Genomic DNA, 17555 nt, shown 5'->3' with positions numbered 1-17555 from the left:
CCAGTCGGGTTGCAGAGACGGGGCAGCAGCCCTAGTTTTTATTTTTATTTTCTGGGCCCAAAACGACGCCGTTTTGGACACTATGCACTTAAGTGAACAGGGACCAAAACGACGTCGTTTTGGACCCTGTTCTTTAAAAAAAAAAAACTCCTTCCATCCAACCCCCTTTTCTGGTCTTTCTCAACTCGAGACCACTGCCATTTTTTGCCCTAGCCTCTTCCGTGCTGGAGAAGTGAAGAAGAAGAAGAAAAAGAAGAAGAAAAATAGGGGAAAAATAGGACAAAATAAAGGGGAAATAGTCACGTACCTTCCGGACCTCGGTATTTTTCTTTTTTCTTCACTTTTCTGTATTTTTTTCCATTCTTACCTCATAACTCTCATTGGTAATTTTTTTTTTTAAATATAAATATTATATTTTGAGTTTTTGACATGAAAATTTTACAAAATAAAAATAAATAAATAAAAAGCACTCATGCATATTTGTTGTTAATGTGATATTTGATAATGTGATATGCATTTTTTTTTCAATTTTTTTTCTTAATTTAATTATAATTATTTTATTGTGGAGTATAGATAATTTGTTTGCAAGATGGATAATGAGAGTGAAACTCAAGTGGACTCTAGTGCAAGTGGAAGAAGAGATCCGGGGTGGAAATATGGTCGTTTGGTTAATGAAAAAAATTTGAACACCATCATATGCATTTTTTGTGATAAAGTAACCAAAGGAGGCATCTATAGACACAAACAACATCTTGTTGGTGGATATAGAAATGCTAAAAAGTGTAGAAAATGTCCGGAACATGTTAGAGAAGAAATGGAAGAGTATATGAGTTCCAAGAAAAATCAAAAAGAGCAAATGAATATGGGGTGCGAATATGTTAATGAAGATTTGTTTGGTTTGGAAGATGAAGATATTGGTGAGGAGATTAATAGTAGAACGAATGTCACCAACATTTCTAGTGGAGGTAGTAACCGAGGAGGAAGTGGTGGTAGGACGTTTTCTTCAAAAAAACCAAGACAAAAAGGTCCTATGGATCATTTTTTCACTCCTAATGCAGAGATGGTTGTTCAAAATCAAAGGAGTGGAAAGATGAATCAAACTACCATCAATGATGCCTACAAAAAGGAAGCAAGAGAAAGAGCTTGCACGCTTATCACAAGATGGATGTATGAGGCTGCTATTCCATTTAATGCAGTCACATATCCAAGTTTCCAACCAATGATTGAGGCTATTGGCCAATATGGTGTGGGTATGAAGGGACCAACTTTTCATGAGGTAAGAGTTACTAACCTTAAGAAAGAATTGGCTCTCACAAAAGATTTGATGAAAGATCATATGGTGGAATGGGGGAAAAATGGATGTTCAATTATGTCGGATGGATGGACCGATAGGAAAGAGAGAACTTTGGTGAACTTTTTGGTTAATTGTTCAAAGGGAACCATGTTCATGCAATCCATTGATGCTTCTTCAATGATTAAGACGGGAGAAAAGATGTTTGAGTTACTTGACAAATGGGTAGAGCAAGTTGGTGAAGAGAATGTTATTCAAGTTATAACAGATAATCACTCAAGTTATGTGATGGCAGGTAATAAATACTATTTCTTGAATTTTTATTTACTTTTAAAATTTGAATTATTTATCTTGAGAACTTATGTAAATTTATTATCTACAATTTCATATAGGGAGGTTGTTAGAATTAAAGCGTCCACATTTGTATTGGACACCATGTGCTGCACATTGCCTTGACTTGATGTTGGAAGATATTGGAAAGCTACCAAACATCAAGAGGACATTGGAGAGGGCTATATCACTAAATGGGTATATTTATAATCGCTCAGGGCTACTCAACATGATGAGGCGGTTTACTGGATAAAGGGAATTGCTTAGGCCTGCTAAGACTCGGTTTGCAACTGCTTTCATCACATTATCGCGATTGCATGAACAAAAAAACAATTTGAGGAAGATGTTTACAAGCTCAGATTGGTCAGATAGTAAATGGGCAAAAGAGCAGAAGAGGAAAACTATAGCCAACATAGTTCTAATGCCTTCATTTTGGAACACTATTGTGTTTTGCTTAAAGGTTTCGAGTCCCCTAGTTCGTGTGCTTCGTTTGGTTGATGGTGAAAAAAAAGCTCCTATGGGATACATCTATGAGGCCATGAATAGAGCTAAGGATGCAATTGTGAGAAGTTTTAATGGAAATGAAGAGAAGTACAAAGAAATCTTCAACATCATTGATAAGAGGTGGGAGATTCAACTTCATCGGCCTTTGCATGCAGCAGGGTACTTTTTGAACCCAGAATTCTTCTATGATAAGCCAGAAATAGAGCATGATGCCGAGATTATGAGTGATTTGTATAAATGCATCTTAAGGCTAACAAGAGACCCTGCTAAGCAAGAAAAAGTTGTGGCCGAAGTGAGTTTGTTCACAAATGCCCAAGGACTATTCGGGAATGAGTTAGCTGTTAGGACAAGAAAGACTAGAGCACCAGGTTAGTTATTTAGTTTTGTTTATTTAAATGATTAGATTGTATTTTTGCTAAAATAGGTGAATTGTTTCACTAAATTGTTAATATCTATACTACAGCTGAATGGTGGGCTGCATATGGAGCTTCAGCTCCAAATTTGCAAAAGTTTGCAATGAAAGTCCTCAACTTAACATGCAGTGCATCAGGTTGTGAACGGAATTGGAGCATCTTTGAAAATGTGAGTGACCAAATCCAAAATAATTACAAGTAATAGTCTAATAGAGTCTTGAATGTAACTTAAAAATTAAAATTTTAAAATATATTTATGAGCTTATGAATTTTTGCAGATTCATAGCAAGAGGAGAAATAGGTTAGATCATCAACGCTTGAATGATTTGGTGTACATCAAGTATAATCGAGCCTTGAAGAGAAGATACAATGAACGTAACACCATTGACCCAATTTCCTTGAAAGATATAGATGATAGCAATGAATGGTTGATAGGGAGAATGGAAGATGAGGATTCTCATGGAGGTGCACAAGATGATTTTGTATTTGATGATGACAATTTGACATGGGGTGATGTTGCTAGAGCTGCTGGAGCTGAGGAGGCCAGGTTTGATACTAGAGCTAGAGCTAGAGCAAGCTCAAGCATAATACCACCAACAAGGGGGATAGCTTCAAGTTCTAGAACTTTGCCTTCTTATTCACTAATAGATGAAGATGAAGATGGAGACATGGTTGATTCAGCAGATGAAGAAGATGGGGAAGGCTACAAATGTGGTGATGGAAATGATGATGATGATGATTTTGTTGATTTAGAGGAGGAGTGATGATTGCTTGTTGTGGACAAATTTGTGATTTAAGTGTTTTTTAATGATGTTTTTGAATTGTGGACAAATTTCATGTTTTGGACCTTTAGGTTTGGAAACTTTGGATTTGGATATGTATTAGGCAATTAGCAATATGGATTTGGATTTGTTTTTATGCTTGGAGTTCTTTATTTTTATGTTTTTTGTTTATTAAATTGAAGTTTTGGATGATATTTGATAATTTATGTGTTTAGGACAAATAAATGATTGTTAAATTTGATTATATTATATAAAAATATATATGTAAATTAGGGTGCGCCTCACTTCACTAAAGCCCGCGCCTTAGATGCGCCTTGCGCCTCAGGCTCCAGGACTACTTTGCGCCTTGGTACGCCTTGAGCCTTTTAAAACTATGGATATTAATAGTAATTTAATTCTAACTAATACTAATACTAATCCTAATTTAATTTCAAGTAATATTAATCCTACTTTAATTGCAACTAATACAAATTCTCTTTCTTGATGTATATCTTAGAGATCCATCCTCATCACAACATCTGGTTGAAGATTATTTTGGAGAAGAGCGTGTTAATTCTTGTAGGGAAAGTGCCTACTATAAAGGGATTGGCAGCTTTTTTGGGATGTAGGGTGGGGAAACTCCCAACAACCTAACTTAGACTTCTACTGAGGGCCTCTTTTAAGTTAGTGGCAACTTAGGATGTGGTAGAAAAAAGGTTCCACAAAAGGCTCACTATCAGGATGCGTCAATACCTTTCCAAGGTAGGAGGCTTAAATTGATCAAAAGTAATTTCCCAAGCTTACTAAATTTACTTTGTCTTTTTCCTCCTTCCAAAAAAGTCGATTTTGAGGCTTGAAAGATCCAAAGAGACTTATTTTGGAAGGGGGGAGCCCTTGCGAAAAAGCCCCACTTGGTGAAGGTCAATTGTCTACATGGAAAAGAAGAAAGGAGGGTTCGGTATTGGGGACTTATCCATGCTCAATAAATTGTTGCTAGGTAAATGGAAGTGGAGGTTTGCTACTGAAAGGGAGTACTTGTGGAGGCAGGTTATAGGACAGTATAGGGAAGAAGTGGCGCTTGGTGTTGCAGTGTTGTGTGGGAAGACTACATGGTAGGCTTGTTGAAGGCTATTAGTAGTAGGTGATGGAAAAAAAAAAGTCAAGTTTTGAAAGGATTTTTGGTGCGGGGACTTTGCCTTGAATGATGCATTCCCCACTTCGTATGCCTTGACCAATTCAAAGGACACTTGGGCGGCAGAGGTACAAGAGGACTTTGAGGGGGATGATCATTAGGGTCCTTGTTTCTAAAGAGAGTTCCATGATTTGGAGTTAGAGGTGGTTGGAGATTTCTTAAGGATCCAAAAGCATCCAGTGATGCAAAACAGTGAGGAAAGGTTGATTTGAAATAACTCAAAAGGAAGGAAAATTTTGTGAAAATTTTCTACACTTTTCTTAAGCCAGAGGAAGAAGGTGATTTCCTTATGGAAGTGGTCTGGAATTCTAGGGTTCCTATGAAAATGGCATTCTTTGCATGGGAGGCTGTGTGAAGGAGTATTTTGACCTTAGATAGGTTGAAAAGGAGAGAATGGTCTTTGGCAAATCGTTGATCTCCACAAATGGAAGAAGAAACAACTAATCACACCCTCCTTCATTGCGTCAAAGGTCTTGTGGAACCTGCTATTTTTGCCTTTTGAAGTGGAATGGGTATTACCAAGGAAGGTTTGTGGGGAAAAACCCAGAGGGAAGTGTGGAGGCAGCCCCACTGTGCTTATTTTGGTCCTTATGGGAAGATGGGAATAGCACGTCTTTTAAAAATCAGGGACAGTTCAATCAAGCCCTCAAAATGTTGTTTTCATATGCTCCTCTATTGTTCACTGAGAAGTCCATGGATGCAAGCTCCATTTCTATTCTAGATCTAGTTGACTAGTTAGGATCCATATAAAGGAGGGAAGATTTTTTGTTTCTTTCTTCTTTTTTCGCCGTTTTGATGTCCTTGTATACCTCATGTCCCCTGTATTTTGTTGTGCCTTTATTTTATCAGTGTTGTTGATATAATTTTGTTTTCCTGTCAAAAAAGGATTACAAATACAAACAAGACTAATAGAGCCATCCTCTATAGAAACAAAAAACTCAAAAAGGAGAAGTGAATTAACCTGCTCATATATGTACAAAGAACCTCTAAAAGGGCATTAAAATCAACTCATAAGCGTAAACAATACAAGAACTCACAGTATCAGTCCAAGAAAAAAAAGCAACATTTTGGGTACTTAATGTGCGAATGAATGTTGCTGATAAACAAGCCTATGGGTACTTGATGTTAAAATGACTGATGCTATAAACAAGCCACTTTTCAAAGCTGTGTATACTCAATGATAAATGCGCCGACCTTGGTGAAAAATCCATGCATTCAGATGACTAATGTCAATAGGCTATCCGCCATGTGGCAATAACTGACACGCGGCAATAAAGAAAATGAGAAGCGACATAGAAATATGAGCTTGCAGTTCAATTAGCAAAGCTATTAAAGTGGGGCCTATCAGACACCATGCATGGAATAAGTGTGCCCACTAGGTACAAGGTATACAATGTGGCCAACAACCTCTTTATCCTTACACCACTGCTTGATGCCTGCCCAGATCTACTGCAATGACTGAGAAGTCCTAAAATCTTCTAGACATGATAGCAAGTTTTCTTGGTTGTGGTTCTGTGACAGACAACCTCAATCCATTGAGATTGGCTTCAGGTTGTTGGCGTGATAGCAAAAGCAAGGACTGACTGGACTGGCTAAGTGTCCCATCTCATAGCCAAGGTAGGCCACCTTATTGCTTCAGTCTTTTAAGGGGAGTCCAGGAGCAACTTGGATATAACTCAAAAGTAGAACCAAGGCCACATGTCCAAACTCAAACTCAGTTCTGTTATTTTTCATTTTTTATGTACTTTTTGTGATAATTAAAAAAAAAGAGTAAATTTCACTCACTTACTTGAGGTTTAAGCGAAATATACTTAACAACCATAAGTTTAAAATTTCATCAAATACCTCTGTTATTTTAAATAAAAGGGATGGTGAGTGAAAATAACAATGAAAAGGGGAGGGGAGATATTTGATCAGATTTCAAACTCATGGTGGCTAGGTGTATTTAGCCCCAACTTCAGGGGATTTGAATGAAATAAACCCTTGAAAAAAATTAAAATTAAAATCAAATTCTGATAATAGTATTGCATGTAGTCATTATTATAAGGTACATTATATGTTACTAAAACAACACAAAAACATCAATATCTAAAAAAAAAAGGGGAAAGAAAAAAATTCAAGGCATATCTATTCAAGTCCTGAAATGACACAACTCATCAAAATTCTAAATCATGAAGCAGCCTTTTGAAAGGAATAAAAATTATAGAGAATGAACAAAGAAAACAAATTATGACAATTCATTTACTGACAGATAATGCTTGTGAGAATTTTGGGAAAACCTTTTATAATGCAGGCATCCAATCCTAACCAAAAAAAAAGTAGCCTATGTTTATTACAGGACAATTGATGAATAGGAGAAGTGCTGTAGCTGAAAAGAATAGCCAACATACCCGCGTCAAAACATACATCTCCTTCAACATATTGGTTGAGAGATTAAAGAGAGGCTTTCCACTTAAGCCACCTGATTCCTCAGCCACAGGGTTTTGCCTGACAGAATCTGGTCTTGAAATGGTGGTATTGGATATGATCTAGACAAAAAAAAAATGTAAAAACACAAATAAATTGCATTTTAATAATACTTCTGTGGAACAACTGGAATCTGTACAAGCTGATAAAATCTTTGCTGGACAAAAATGGACCAAGGTTACTTCTCACACTGGTAAAAATGCCATGAACAGATTTAGAATATAGAGTGTACATCTAACAAGATATCAAGAATCCTAAGCACCAAATGGTTCTAATCAAAGCTACAGAGCGTAAATAGTCTAGGTTTGTGGAAAAAAAATACCAATCCATCCAAGCGAAGAGCAAGAGAAACCTACAAACACAGCAAAGAAAGTATAACTACTTTGTATGCGGAAGTGAATGTGTGTATGTATGTGTGAGTGTGTGTGTGTGACGAAGCACAAGGTTATGCATACCGCCGCAATATCTTCAAGGTCCTCTTTAGACAAGTCTGGAGCAATTTTCACAAGCAATGGAGGTGGGCCCTCCTCACCCCATTGCATTTCATCACGAGCACCTTGAACCTTGATGGAAACAAAAGATCTAAATTCAATATCAGAATATGATCAAATGGATAAACAGAACATTAATTTTCTGCCTGCGGCAAAATACCTTCTTAACCAGGTCCTTCAATTGTTTTCTTCCCTGAAGCTTCCGCAATCCAGGGGTATTGGGTGATGAAACATTGATAACCTACGAAAAAGTACCACATAAAATTGTAAGATTAGTAGAAAAAGAATTACTATACATCAGGCATAATTTGTACTAAAAATATTAAGATCATGCAAATGGTAGGAGAAATTGTTCAGAGAAATAACATATAAAAGAGATGCAAGAATATGGACAATCCACTTCATGATTAGTGGCTCTAGCAACTAGACAGCACTCAACCTCCATCACAGACAAATAAATGGAAATTTCTCAAAAGAGATGGGAAATCTTCCAAAATCCTGAAAAAGTTGGATCTATTAATAGTAGTTAAAGAATCTCCCTCCAACTGTAATCTATTCCAACACAAAATGACAAACTTCTCTGATGCCTTTAAGATGGACTAAGATCCGAAGTCATAAAAATCATAAACAACCAGCATACAAAAAAACCCACAATATAGCCTCATGGTCTGATGTAGGACAACCCTAGGATTGTTGCTTGCAATCAAATAGTTGGGCTATGGTTCTTACTTTTTAGGGTTTAAGGAAAGGAACGAGGGATAAATTTTATAGTAAAGAAAAATAAAAATAAAAAATATAGAAAAAGACAATACGAAGAAGAAGAGATAGAAACCTTTAAGTCTCACTAAAGCCTTCTAAAATCAATGGCGTCTCACTATTGAGAATTAAAACACCTAAAAAAAACAGTAATAATATTAATAATAATAATATTTAATCACCAATCAATTACTTTGGTTTACATCAACTAGCCTTATTTATAAGTTTCTCTAAGAAATTCAAAGTCTATTAGGATTCTAATAACCTATTATGACCATAATTCTAATTCTCCGATAAATTAATTAGCTACTCTTAATTTTACTCAAATAAACACTAATTTTAATTTAATTCCAACTAAAACTAATGTCCATCCTCATCAACCCCCCCAAATTGAAAAAAAATTTGACCTTAAGTCTTAGTGATTTTCCATGATCAAAATTGAAATCCTAAGCAATATCTTCCAACCTTTTTCCCACCCTTTTTTTCTTCATCAACTCTACACCACGTTAAGATAAGATCTCTAGAACTTCTTCAATTTCATGCAAGACAACTACCAAATTTTGAAAGACTTTCCAATGTTGTGAAACAAATTGATAGTTCACAAAATAATTGTGTATTATCAACAAGCTTATGGTAAGTTGTATGTCACGAATAGGAGGAAGTTGATTTGATAATTCTACAATCCACAAGTCATCAAGGATATTACGTACTTCTATTGGATATTCCTTATCTCGCTTTTTAAATTCATCCACTTTTCGAGCCATTAGAGCAAAAATAATTTTTGTTGCCATGCTCTCCTTTTCAAATTGACGCATAGTAAGCACCTTTTCTGGTTATGCCCCCTCCAGCTTCTTAATTAGGAAGACTTCTTTCATTAGATAAAGGATCTTACACACATTGTGTATGAGTACATATATTTTTGTAGCCATCATTTGAACCCTTCTATCAAAAAGTCAAGGTCTTCCAAGCAAAATATAACTTACTTTTATTGGTAAAACCTCACACCATACTAACTCTTCAAAGTCATTACCAAAAGAGAATGTGACCAAGCAATGAAGACTTGTCGAAATAAAGGTGTCGTTAACCCATGCTACTCAACATGGATTTGGATGTTTCTCTATTTTAAGGTTTAACTTCTCAACAAGCTCTTGCAAAGCCATGTTCAAACTACTACTTCCATAAATGATCATGGTAAATAACCTCCCTTGACAAGAGATATGTGTATGGAAAATGTCGGTCCCTTGTTAATCTTCTTCTCTTTTCACCTTTTAGACAGCTAACAAAGGTCATACTAAAAGACAATGGTTTTCCGTTATACCATCATAGTAATCACATTCTTCACTAAATTCATCTTATTGCAGATCTCTTCTTCCTTTGGATAACTCTCTAATTCAAAATTTGGTTCTTCAACACAAAAGTGCAAACCTTTGCTTGGGCATACAAAAACATAATGACCATGTCCACTACACTTAAAGCATAAAGGAGTTATGCCTACCTATTTATCTCCAATCCTAATTGAAGTTTTACCCTAATTAGCATTTCTATTAGGCACATTCGAAGCTTGTTGATAGTTGTCCTCGCCATCCACATGGTTAGAAGTTTGGAATTTTCTTGTGCTTAATGGTTTGCTTGTTGTCTGGTTGGAGAAAATGCTCCTAATTTGTGAGCTTGGACGTTTAGAACCTCGAGAGCCCTTCTTCTATTTTAAGGTCTAGTTGATATATATATATATATATGGAGAAAATGCTCCTAATTTGTGAGCTTGGACCTTTAGAACCTCGAGAGCCCTTCTTCTATTTTAAGGTCTAGTTGATATATATATATATATATTGTTGAGTTGTAAATAGAATAGGAGAATTATTTTCCTATTATGTTAGTTTCCTATTTCTATAAATAGATAGTTTTATGATTTAGGAATAAGTTAGTTTCCTGTTATGTCTCTTGTTTCCTATTTCTTCTCTTGTAATCTCCTATATAAACTATGTATAGTCAATCTAATAGACAGAACTTATTATTTTTCATCTCATATTTCGTATCATGATATCAAAGCTATAGGTTTTTAAGACTTGGGCATCATTCTGGCCTTCATCGCCATTTTTCTGGCCCTCATAGCTGGATTTTTTTTTTTATTCACGTGTTCTTTACAAACCTACTGGAACTTGTTCAATAGTGAAGAAATGGAGAAGCTGAGAAGCTTGTTGGGATCTCATGACAAACCTACTAGAACTTGTTCTTTGGCTCTTTCAAGTACACCTTCACTCTCTTTTTGCATAAATGTCTCACACAGGGTTTATGATGACTCTTGGATAATAGACTCTGGTGCCACAGATCATATGACCTTCAAATCTCAACTTTTCCATACCTATACCCCAAGCCCAAATAACAAGAAAATTGCAGTGGTCAATGGCTCTTGAGCTACCGTTGCAGGTTTCGGAGACATACATCACACCTACTCTTATTCTTAAAAATGTCCTCCATGTACCAAAATTGTCGGCCAACCTTGTTTCCATTCAAAAGCTTACCCATGATCTTAAATGTTATGCTATTTTTTTCCCATCTTATTGTGTTTTTCAAGAACAAGGCTCGAGAAGGAGGATTGGACTTGCAAAGGAAAGGAGCGGTCTTTACCACCTTGAATCATCTTAGAAAACTAGTAATAATTTGGCATTGTCTTTTCTCAGTTCCTCAAATAAAGATACCATTTGGTTGTATCACCTACGTCTAGGTCATCTATCTTTTAGGGCTTTAAATGTCATGTTTCCTCATTTGTTCCAAGGATTAAATATTTCTGAGTTTCATTGCGAAACTTGTGAATTGGCAAAACATACTCGTGTATCTTTTCCTATTAGCAATAAAAGAAGTTCTCATCCTTTTCATTTGATTCAAAATGACATATGGGGTCCTTCGACTATACCTAATGTTTTTGGGGCTCATTGGTTTGTATCCTTAATTGATGACTGCACTCGGGTTACATGGATCTTTCTTCTTAAATAAAAATCTGATGTTAGCATTATTATACCTAATTTCCACTCAATGGTAAAAAACCAATTTGGGGTTAAAATAAAAGGCTTTAGAACAGACAATGCTAGAGATTACTTCAACCAGATTTTGTCACCCTATTTTTAATCACAGGGCATTCTCCATGACTCATCATGTGTTAACACACCCCAACAAAATGGAGTAACCAAGAGGAAAAATAGGCATTTACTCAACACAACCCGAGCCTTACTCTTTTAAGGGAATGTTCCTAAGTCCTATTGGGGGGAAGCTGTTCTTACTGCCACATACATGATAAATAGAATTCCCTCACAAGTGTTAGACAACAAAAGCCCTATAGAGATACTTAAGAGTTTCTATCCACACTTCAAAACCTCAAATGGGCTCACTCCTAAGGTATTTGGGTGCACTGCATTTGTTCATGTTCACAACCAACATAGAGACAAGCTAGACCCTCGAGCCATAAAATGTGTCTTCCTTGGTTACTCATCCACTCAAAAAGGATACAAGTGTTACAATCCCTTAGCCAGAAAATTTTACATCTCTGCAGATGTCACCTTCACAAAAAATAAACCTTTTTTCCTCAAGTCCTCTCTTCAGGGGGAGATTTCAATTATGGAAGATAGTCCTTGTGAGTCCTTTGAACCTCTTGATCTTCCTCGTGTCTCAACCCATGGTGATGAAGAACCTGAGTCATCTGAGTCAATCTCACCTGAGTCACCCAATTTTACCATTGAACCCGTGTCATCCCCCGTTCCGGCCAGTGTCACTTGCAATTTTCCACAATTTCCTAAGGTGTATTCAAGGGAAAAAGTCATTCCAGAACAAAAGCATGTCCAAGAATCGAACTCAGACCTTGGGAATGAAATCACAGTAAGATCAGACCCACCTTTACATACACAACCTGGTGAAACTTCCACTGACTCAACAGACAACCTAGACCTAAACCTTCCCATTGTTGTCAGAAAAGGCACTAGAAAATGCACTAACCGACCACTCTATCCACTATCACACTATGTGTCTCTTAAGCACCTACCACCAGCCCACAAGAATTTTATTGTGACTCTAAACACCACTATCATCCCTAACAATGTTTCTGAGGCATTGACAAAAAGGGAATGGAAGGATACTATGAGAGAGGAGATGAGTGCATTAGAAAATAATAAAACATGGGAGATTGTTGAAAGACCGAAAGGGAAAAACATTGTTGATTGCAAGTGGATTTTCACACTGAAATATAAGGTTGATGGATCTCTTGAGAGACATAAAGCAAGATTGGTAGCCAAAGGGTACACTCAAACTTATGGAGTTGATTATCAAGAGACTTTTGCTCCAATTGCAAAAATGAATATTGTAAGAATCCTGTTGTCACTGGCTGCCCACTACAATTGGCAACTCCTACAGTATGATGTTAAGAATGCATTTCTTCATGGTGATTTAGATGAAGAGATTTACATGAACATCCCACCGGGATTTGAGGGAAACACAGGTAACAAGGTGTGCAAGCTGAAAAAGGCCCTTTATGGGCCAAAACAATCTCCTAAGGCTTGGTTTGGGAGATTTGCAAAAGTCATGAAAGAGTCTAGGTACAAACAAAGCCAAGGTGACCACACTCTCTTCTTTAAACACTCGGTTGCAGAGAGGGTAACTGCTTTTCTAGTCTATGTTGACAACATCATAGTGACTGGAAATGATGAGAGAAAAAAGCATGAAGTGAAGCAGAGATTAGCAACAGAGTTTGAGATAAAGGAACTAGGGAAATTGAAGTACTTCCTCGGTATTGAGGTGGCATATTCCACACAAGGGATCTTCATCTCTCAACAAAAGTATATGATTGATTTATTGGTAGAAACAAAGAAGATTAGGTGTAAACCAGTCTCTACCCCAATGGATCCAAACCACAAGTTGGGAGAAGCTAAAGAAGAACCAGTGGTGGATAAAAGAATGTACCAAAGGTTGGTTGATAGGCTCATATACCTTGCTCACACTCGGCCAGACATTGGCTACTCGGTGAGCGTGATCAATCAATTCATGCATGATCCAAGAGAACCTCATCTTCAAGTTGTTTACAGGGTGCTGCATTACTTGAAAGGCAACCCCGGGAAAGGAATTTTGTTCAAGAAGAACAATACTCTTGCTCTAGAAGCATACACCGACGCTGACTATGCAAGTTCCCTAGTGGATCGAAGATCAACTACAGGGTATTGTACTTTTCTTGGAGGTAATCTGCTAACATGGAGAAGTAAAAAAGCCTTAATGTGGTAGCAAGGTCGTCTGCAAAATCAGAATTTAGGGTCATTGCTCAAGGGTTGTGTGAACTACTTTGGCTAAAGATTATTCTAGATGATTTGAGAATCAAGTGGGATGGTCCTATGAAGCTCTATTGTGACAACAAGTCAGCTATCAATATTGCTCATAACCCTATACAACACAATAGGACAAAACATATTGAGATTGATAGGCATTTCATCAAAGAAAAATTGGAGGAAGGAGTAATGTGTATGTCCTATGTTCCATCAGAACATCAATTAGCTAATATCCTAACAAAAGGGCTAAACAATTCAATGTTTCACGATCTTGTATTCAAGCTGGGAATGGAAGACATCTATTCCTCGGCTTGAGGGGGAGTGTTGAGCTGTAAATAGAATAGGAGAATTATTTTCCTATTATGTTAGTTTCCTATTTCTGTAAATAGATAGTTTTATTAGTTTTCTATTTCTGCAAATAGATAGTTTTATGATTTAGGAATAAGTTAGTTTCCTATTATGTCTCTTGTTTCCTATTTCTTCTCTTGTAATCTCCTATATAAACTGTGTATAGTCAATCTAATAGACAGAACTTATTATTTTTCATCCCATATTTCGTGTCATATATCTTAGCATCATCCACAATATAAGTGTGTACAACTATCATCTCGAACTAAATCTCCATTCAAAATCCAATTTTACAATAGACTACAAGTTGAGCATCACTTTTCCGCACTTGCTTCTGAATGCTTCCCTACATTCTTCAATTGACTTAGTACCTTGTTTAAGGGGAAAAAATTTTGTGTGCATGAATTGTTCATAGTCAGTGGGAAAAAAGTGCTCCATCTTCAACTTCATCTCATCCCATGTGTCTATAGGTGGTTGTCTAGTTCTATAAAGCTGATTCTTAATATTATGCCACCACAAATGCGTTGCTCCTTTCAACTTTGTCTTCACAAAATGAACTTTTCTACTTTCAAACATAGCATAGCAATCAAAGTAATCTTTCATTGACACAATCCAATCAAGAAAAGCTATTGGACTTAATTTTCCATAAAATTCAGAATTTTTTAAGGCATACATTTTTTGTCACATCATTATCTTGCTCAAAGATTTTGCCCATTGTTTGATTTTCGTTCATAAAATTGCCTTGTTCGTCACATAATCTACAAGGTGATTGTCCAAATTGATGGATGGAAGTCTCATCTTCAATCGGGCGATTTTCTCAAGTCTTTTCTAATAACTTCATGATCTCATCAAGTTTGCTATTTAGTTGTATTAAAATACCATCTTGATGGGATTGTTGTGTGGAAAAAATTTCCTATAAGCATGTTGTAAAAGCATCTTGATTGTTAGAAGTATTTTTTGAACTCATGCTTGCATAAGTTGCTCCGCTCCTCAATTGCATACACCTTCAGGCCAAGAACTTTTGCCCTAATATCAAAACTGATGTAGGACAACCCTAGGATGGTTGCCTACAATCAAAGAAGTGGGCTAAGGTTCTTATTTTTTAGGGTTTAAAGAGAGGAACAAAGGATAACGTTTGTAGTAGAGAAAAATAAAAATAAAAAACATAGAGAAAAAAAAATACGAAGAAGAAGAAATAGAAACTTTAGAGTCTCACTAACGCTTTCTAAGAGTTTCACCTAGAACAAAATCAATGGAGCCTCACCATTGAGAATTGCAACACTTGCGAAAAAACTAATATTATTTAATTACCAATCAACTACTTGGTTTACATCAATTAGCCTTTAACCTATTATGACTCTAATCCTAATTCTCCTATAACTTAATTAGCTACGCCTAATTTTACTCCAATAAATGCTAATCTTAATTTAATTCCAAACTAATGTCCATCTTTATCATGGTCTCTTAAGATTCTATGTCAATTTAGCACAGGATTTCCTTAGGAGTGGCGGTCAAAACATAACTTTGTCAACCTCAAACAGATAATGGAAACCACCACTCCACTTGCTTTAAGCACACACTCCTTTCCTCTTAATCTTAAAAAGGCACCAAATGGATTCAAGTTCCCTCCAAGTGCCCAAAAAGATCACACACCTAGACACACCGGTATCCTAATTCTGGCAACATAGTTCCAACACATAGACAAAATCAATATGAGACAATCACTAGATACTTAAACCCCCCCTCCCCGCTATCACCGATCAACCACCAAGAAAAAAGGAAAACAAAAATTCACAGGAGACCTTGCATGAAACACCCAACTAAAGGGTTCAAAAGTACCTATATTAGATTTCTTTTAAATATAGGAAACATGAAATAGTATTAAGGTACAGAAGAAAGCCCAAAAAGAAGATATTCTTCAAAGAAAGATAAATAGAAGAATCCAGCATTCATACATAGAACACAACAGAAAAGCACAACCTCAAACCTACGAACCTCAAGGAGTGTTGAAGTCCCTGAAACTTCTTTAGATAAAGTGACTTCTCTATTGCAAGATTCCCAGCTTATCTAGGCCACCAACAACAAGGGGAAAATGCAACCTTACCCAAATCAAGGATCAGATCCATCTAAAGAATGTATGTCCAAGAATCTCCACATCATACTAACACCTACAAATCACCATAAATGGATCCGTTTTCCCCATCCAAGGGGTATCATAAAAACCTTTAACTAAGGCTGATTTTACTTTAACAGCAAACCTACTCCCAATCAACTAAAAGAAGGCCCAAAAAAGATCACCCTTATGATCTATCCAATTAACAAGAATTTCCCAATCAACATACATCAAAATTAACCCCAAGACAAGCTGAAGGGGGCAATAAATTACACCCAACATCCCCTTCTTTGATTGGCTCAGAAACAACCTTTCAATCCATGATAATCATACTGATGGTGAAGCTAGCAAACTCTTTAGCAACAGACCTAATTAGTTCTCAAAAAATCAATTTTGCCCCACAGCCCATTGCTCTGTCTCTGCTTTCTTTAGATATCCCATGGATTTGTCCTAGACATCCTTACCAATAGGAATATTCTCTGATAATATACATACAGGTATATATCTATGTAAGAACATTCTCCACCAAAGCTCAAATGAAATAGAAAGATAAAAACAAGAGATACTTTGCACTCTCCCCATTTTATTACTGAGTACATTAATCAGGGCAGAAGATACTTTGTAAGCTCCCTGAATGAAGCATGTCTTCCAACCAGATGTTGATAGAAGCATGCATGCCTTAAAACCTTCCTCTCTTTCCCACAACCTGATCTCCCAAAAAACCCCAATTTTATTGTGGACTATTTGTCCTCCTTGATCTTGTGGTCTAGGGACAAAAGAGACATATGTCAATTAAAAGTGAGTTATCTACATTGGAACCTAGCACCAGTAAGTTAGTCATGAATGATAAAACCAACTCCAATATCATTCAGAAAAAATTTAAAAAAAAAAAAAATCAGAGTGACTTTTGAGTAGGATCAGATTAACAGTAGCATGTCATCTTGTTTTTATGTTTTAAGACCTTTAAATACAGAAAAGTGTTATATACACTGCAACTTTAGCAATCAAGATACATGTGCAAACAAGGGAGTGCATCCATCAAGTTGCAAGCGAGCAGAACAAACAAATTTTCCATGTCCAAAATCAAAGAACTGAAGTCCACTATCTTTGTTGCCTGCAGGAAATCCTAAGACTAACATTAAAGTGTACTGAAGAAAGAAAAAATTTCTACCAAGTAATCAGCATACTGGGATAATGAATGAACCCCTTGTACATAATCTGCAGCAGCATCTTCACTTGTCTTATTCTTTCCAAGGTTGACCCCAAGAATGCCAGGACCAGCTTTTCCTCCATGTTTGACTTCATCCTTGGAGGAAGATGAAGTGCTTGAAGTTTCAGCCAACTTCCTCTTACCATGCTGAATACCCAATCGTTTTGCAACAGCAAAAATTCCTTCACTGTTGAAGCCACAGCGGTTTATGATAGCACTGACCACAAAAACAAGCAGTTTGACAGCCCATAAATCAGAGAAGGAAACTTTGAGAGGTAGGAAGCAATCATAAACAGAAACTTGATAAGTTGGAGCACCTTCAACAATGTCCCTATGTTAATAGCAACTTGATTCAACAAGACAGTGCATCATTTCAT

At 36.4% G+C, this 17555-nt stretch overlaps 2 protein-coding genes across 3 annotated transcripts in view; one reads left to right on the top strand and one right to left on the bottom strand.

Annotated features, from left to right (window-relative positions):
• Positions 1-17555, bottom strand: part of LOC100258316 (dihydroorotate dehydrogenase (quinone), mitochondrial) — a 29311-nt gene that overhangs the window by 6847 nt on the left and 4909 nt on the right. The window contains exons 4-8 of the mRNA XM_002267707.5: positions 17140-17395; positions 7609-7689; positions 7413-7520; positions 7280-7309; positions 6882-7019 (exon numbers count right to left, since the gene is read on the bottom strand). Coding sequence (XP_002267743.1) covers positions 6882-7019; positions 7280-7309; positions 7413-7520; positions 7609-7689; positions 17140-17395 — 613 coding nt within the window. The remainder of the gene's footprint in view (positions 1-6881; positions 7020-7279; positions 7310-7412; positions 7521-7608; positions 7690-17139; positions 17396-17555) is intronic.
• Positions 453-3456, top strand: LOC104880586 (uncharacterized). Of its 2 annotated transcripts, XM_059740477.1 has the most exons (4): positions 457-1586; positions 1684-2493; positions 2589-2707; positions 2817-3456. In XM_059740477.1, the coding sequence occupies exons 2-4, from the start codon at positions 1965-1967 to the stop codon at positions 3300-3302; spliced, it is 1134 nt and encodes a 377-aa protein (XP_059596460.1). In that variant the 5' UTR covers positions 457-1586; positions 1684-1964; the 3' UTR covers positions 3303-3456. The 2 variants fall into 2 exon arrangements, with proteins under 2 accessions (XP_010655898.1, XP_059596460.1); XM_010657596.3 differs by lacking the exons at positions 2589-2707; positions 2817-3456 and having other exon boundaries at positions 453-1586; positions 1684-1969.

Source organism: Vitis vinifera, chromosome 10 (assembly GCF_030704535.1).
Source record: "Vitis vinifera cultivar Pinot Noir 40024 chromosome 10, ASM3070453v1".
NCBI lineage: Eukaryota > Viridiplantae > Streptophyta > Magnoliopsida > Vitales > Vitaceae > Vitis > Vitis vinifera.
The sequence above is the reverse complement of the archived record's forward strand: the minus strand, read 5'-3'. Positions and strand labels throughout refer to the sequence as shown.

Bases quoted from the DNA above. Each gene is read 5' to 3' on its own strand.
- LOC104880586 (XM_010657596.3), top strand. From the start codon at position 590: ATGGATAATGAGAGTGAAACTCAAGTGGACTCTAGTGCAAGTGGAAGA. The intron at 1,587-1,683 runs GTAATAAATACT...AATTTCATATAG, and splicing joins CTCAAGTTATGTGATGGCAG to GGAGGTTGTTAGAATTAAAG.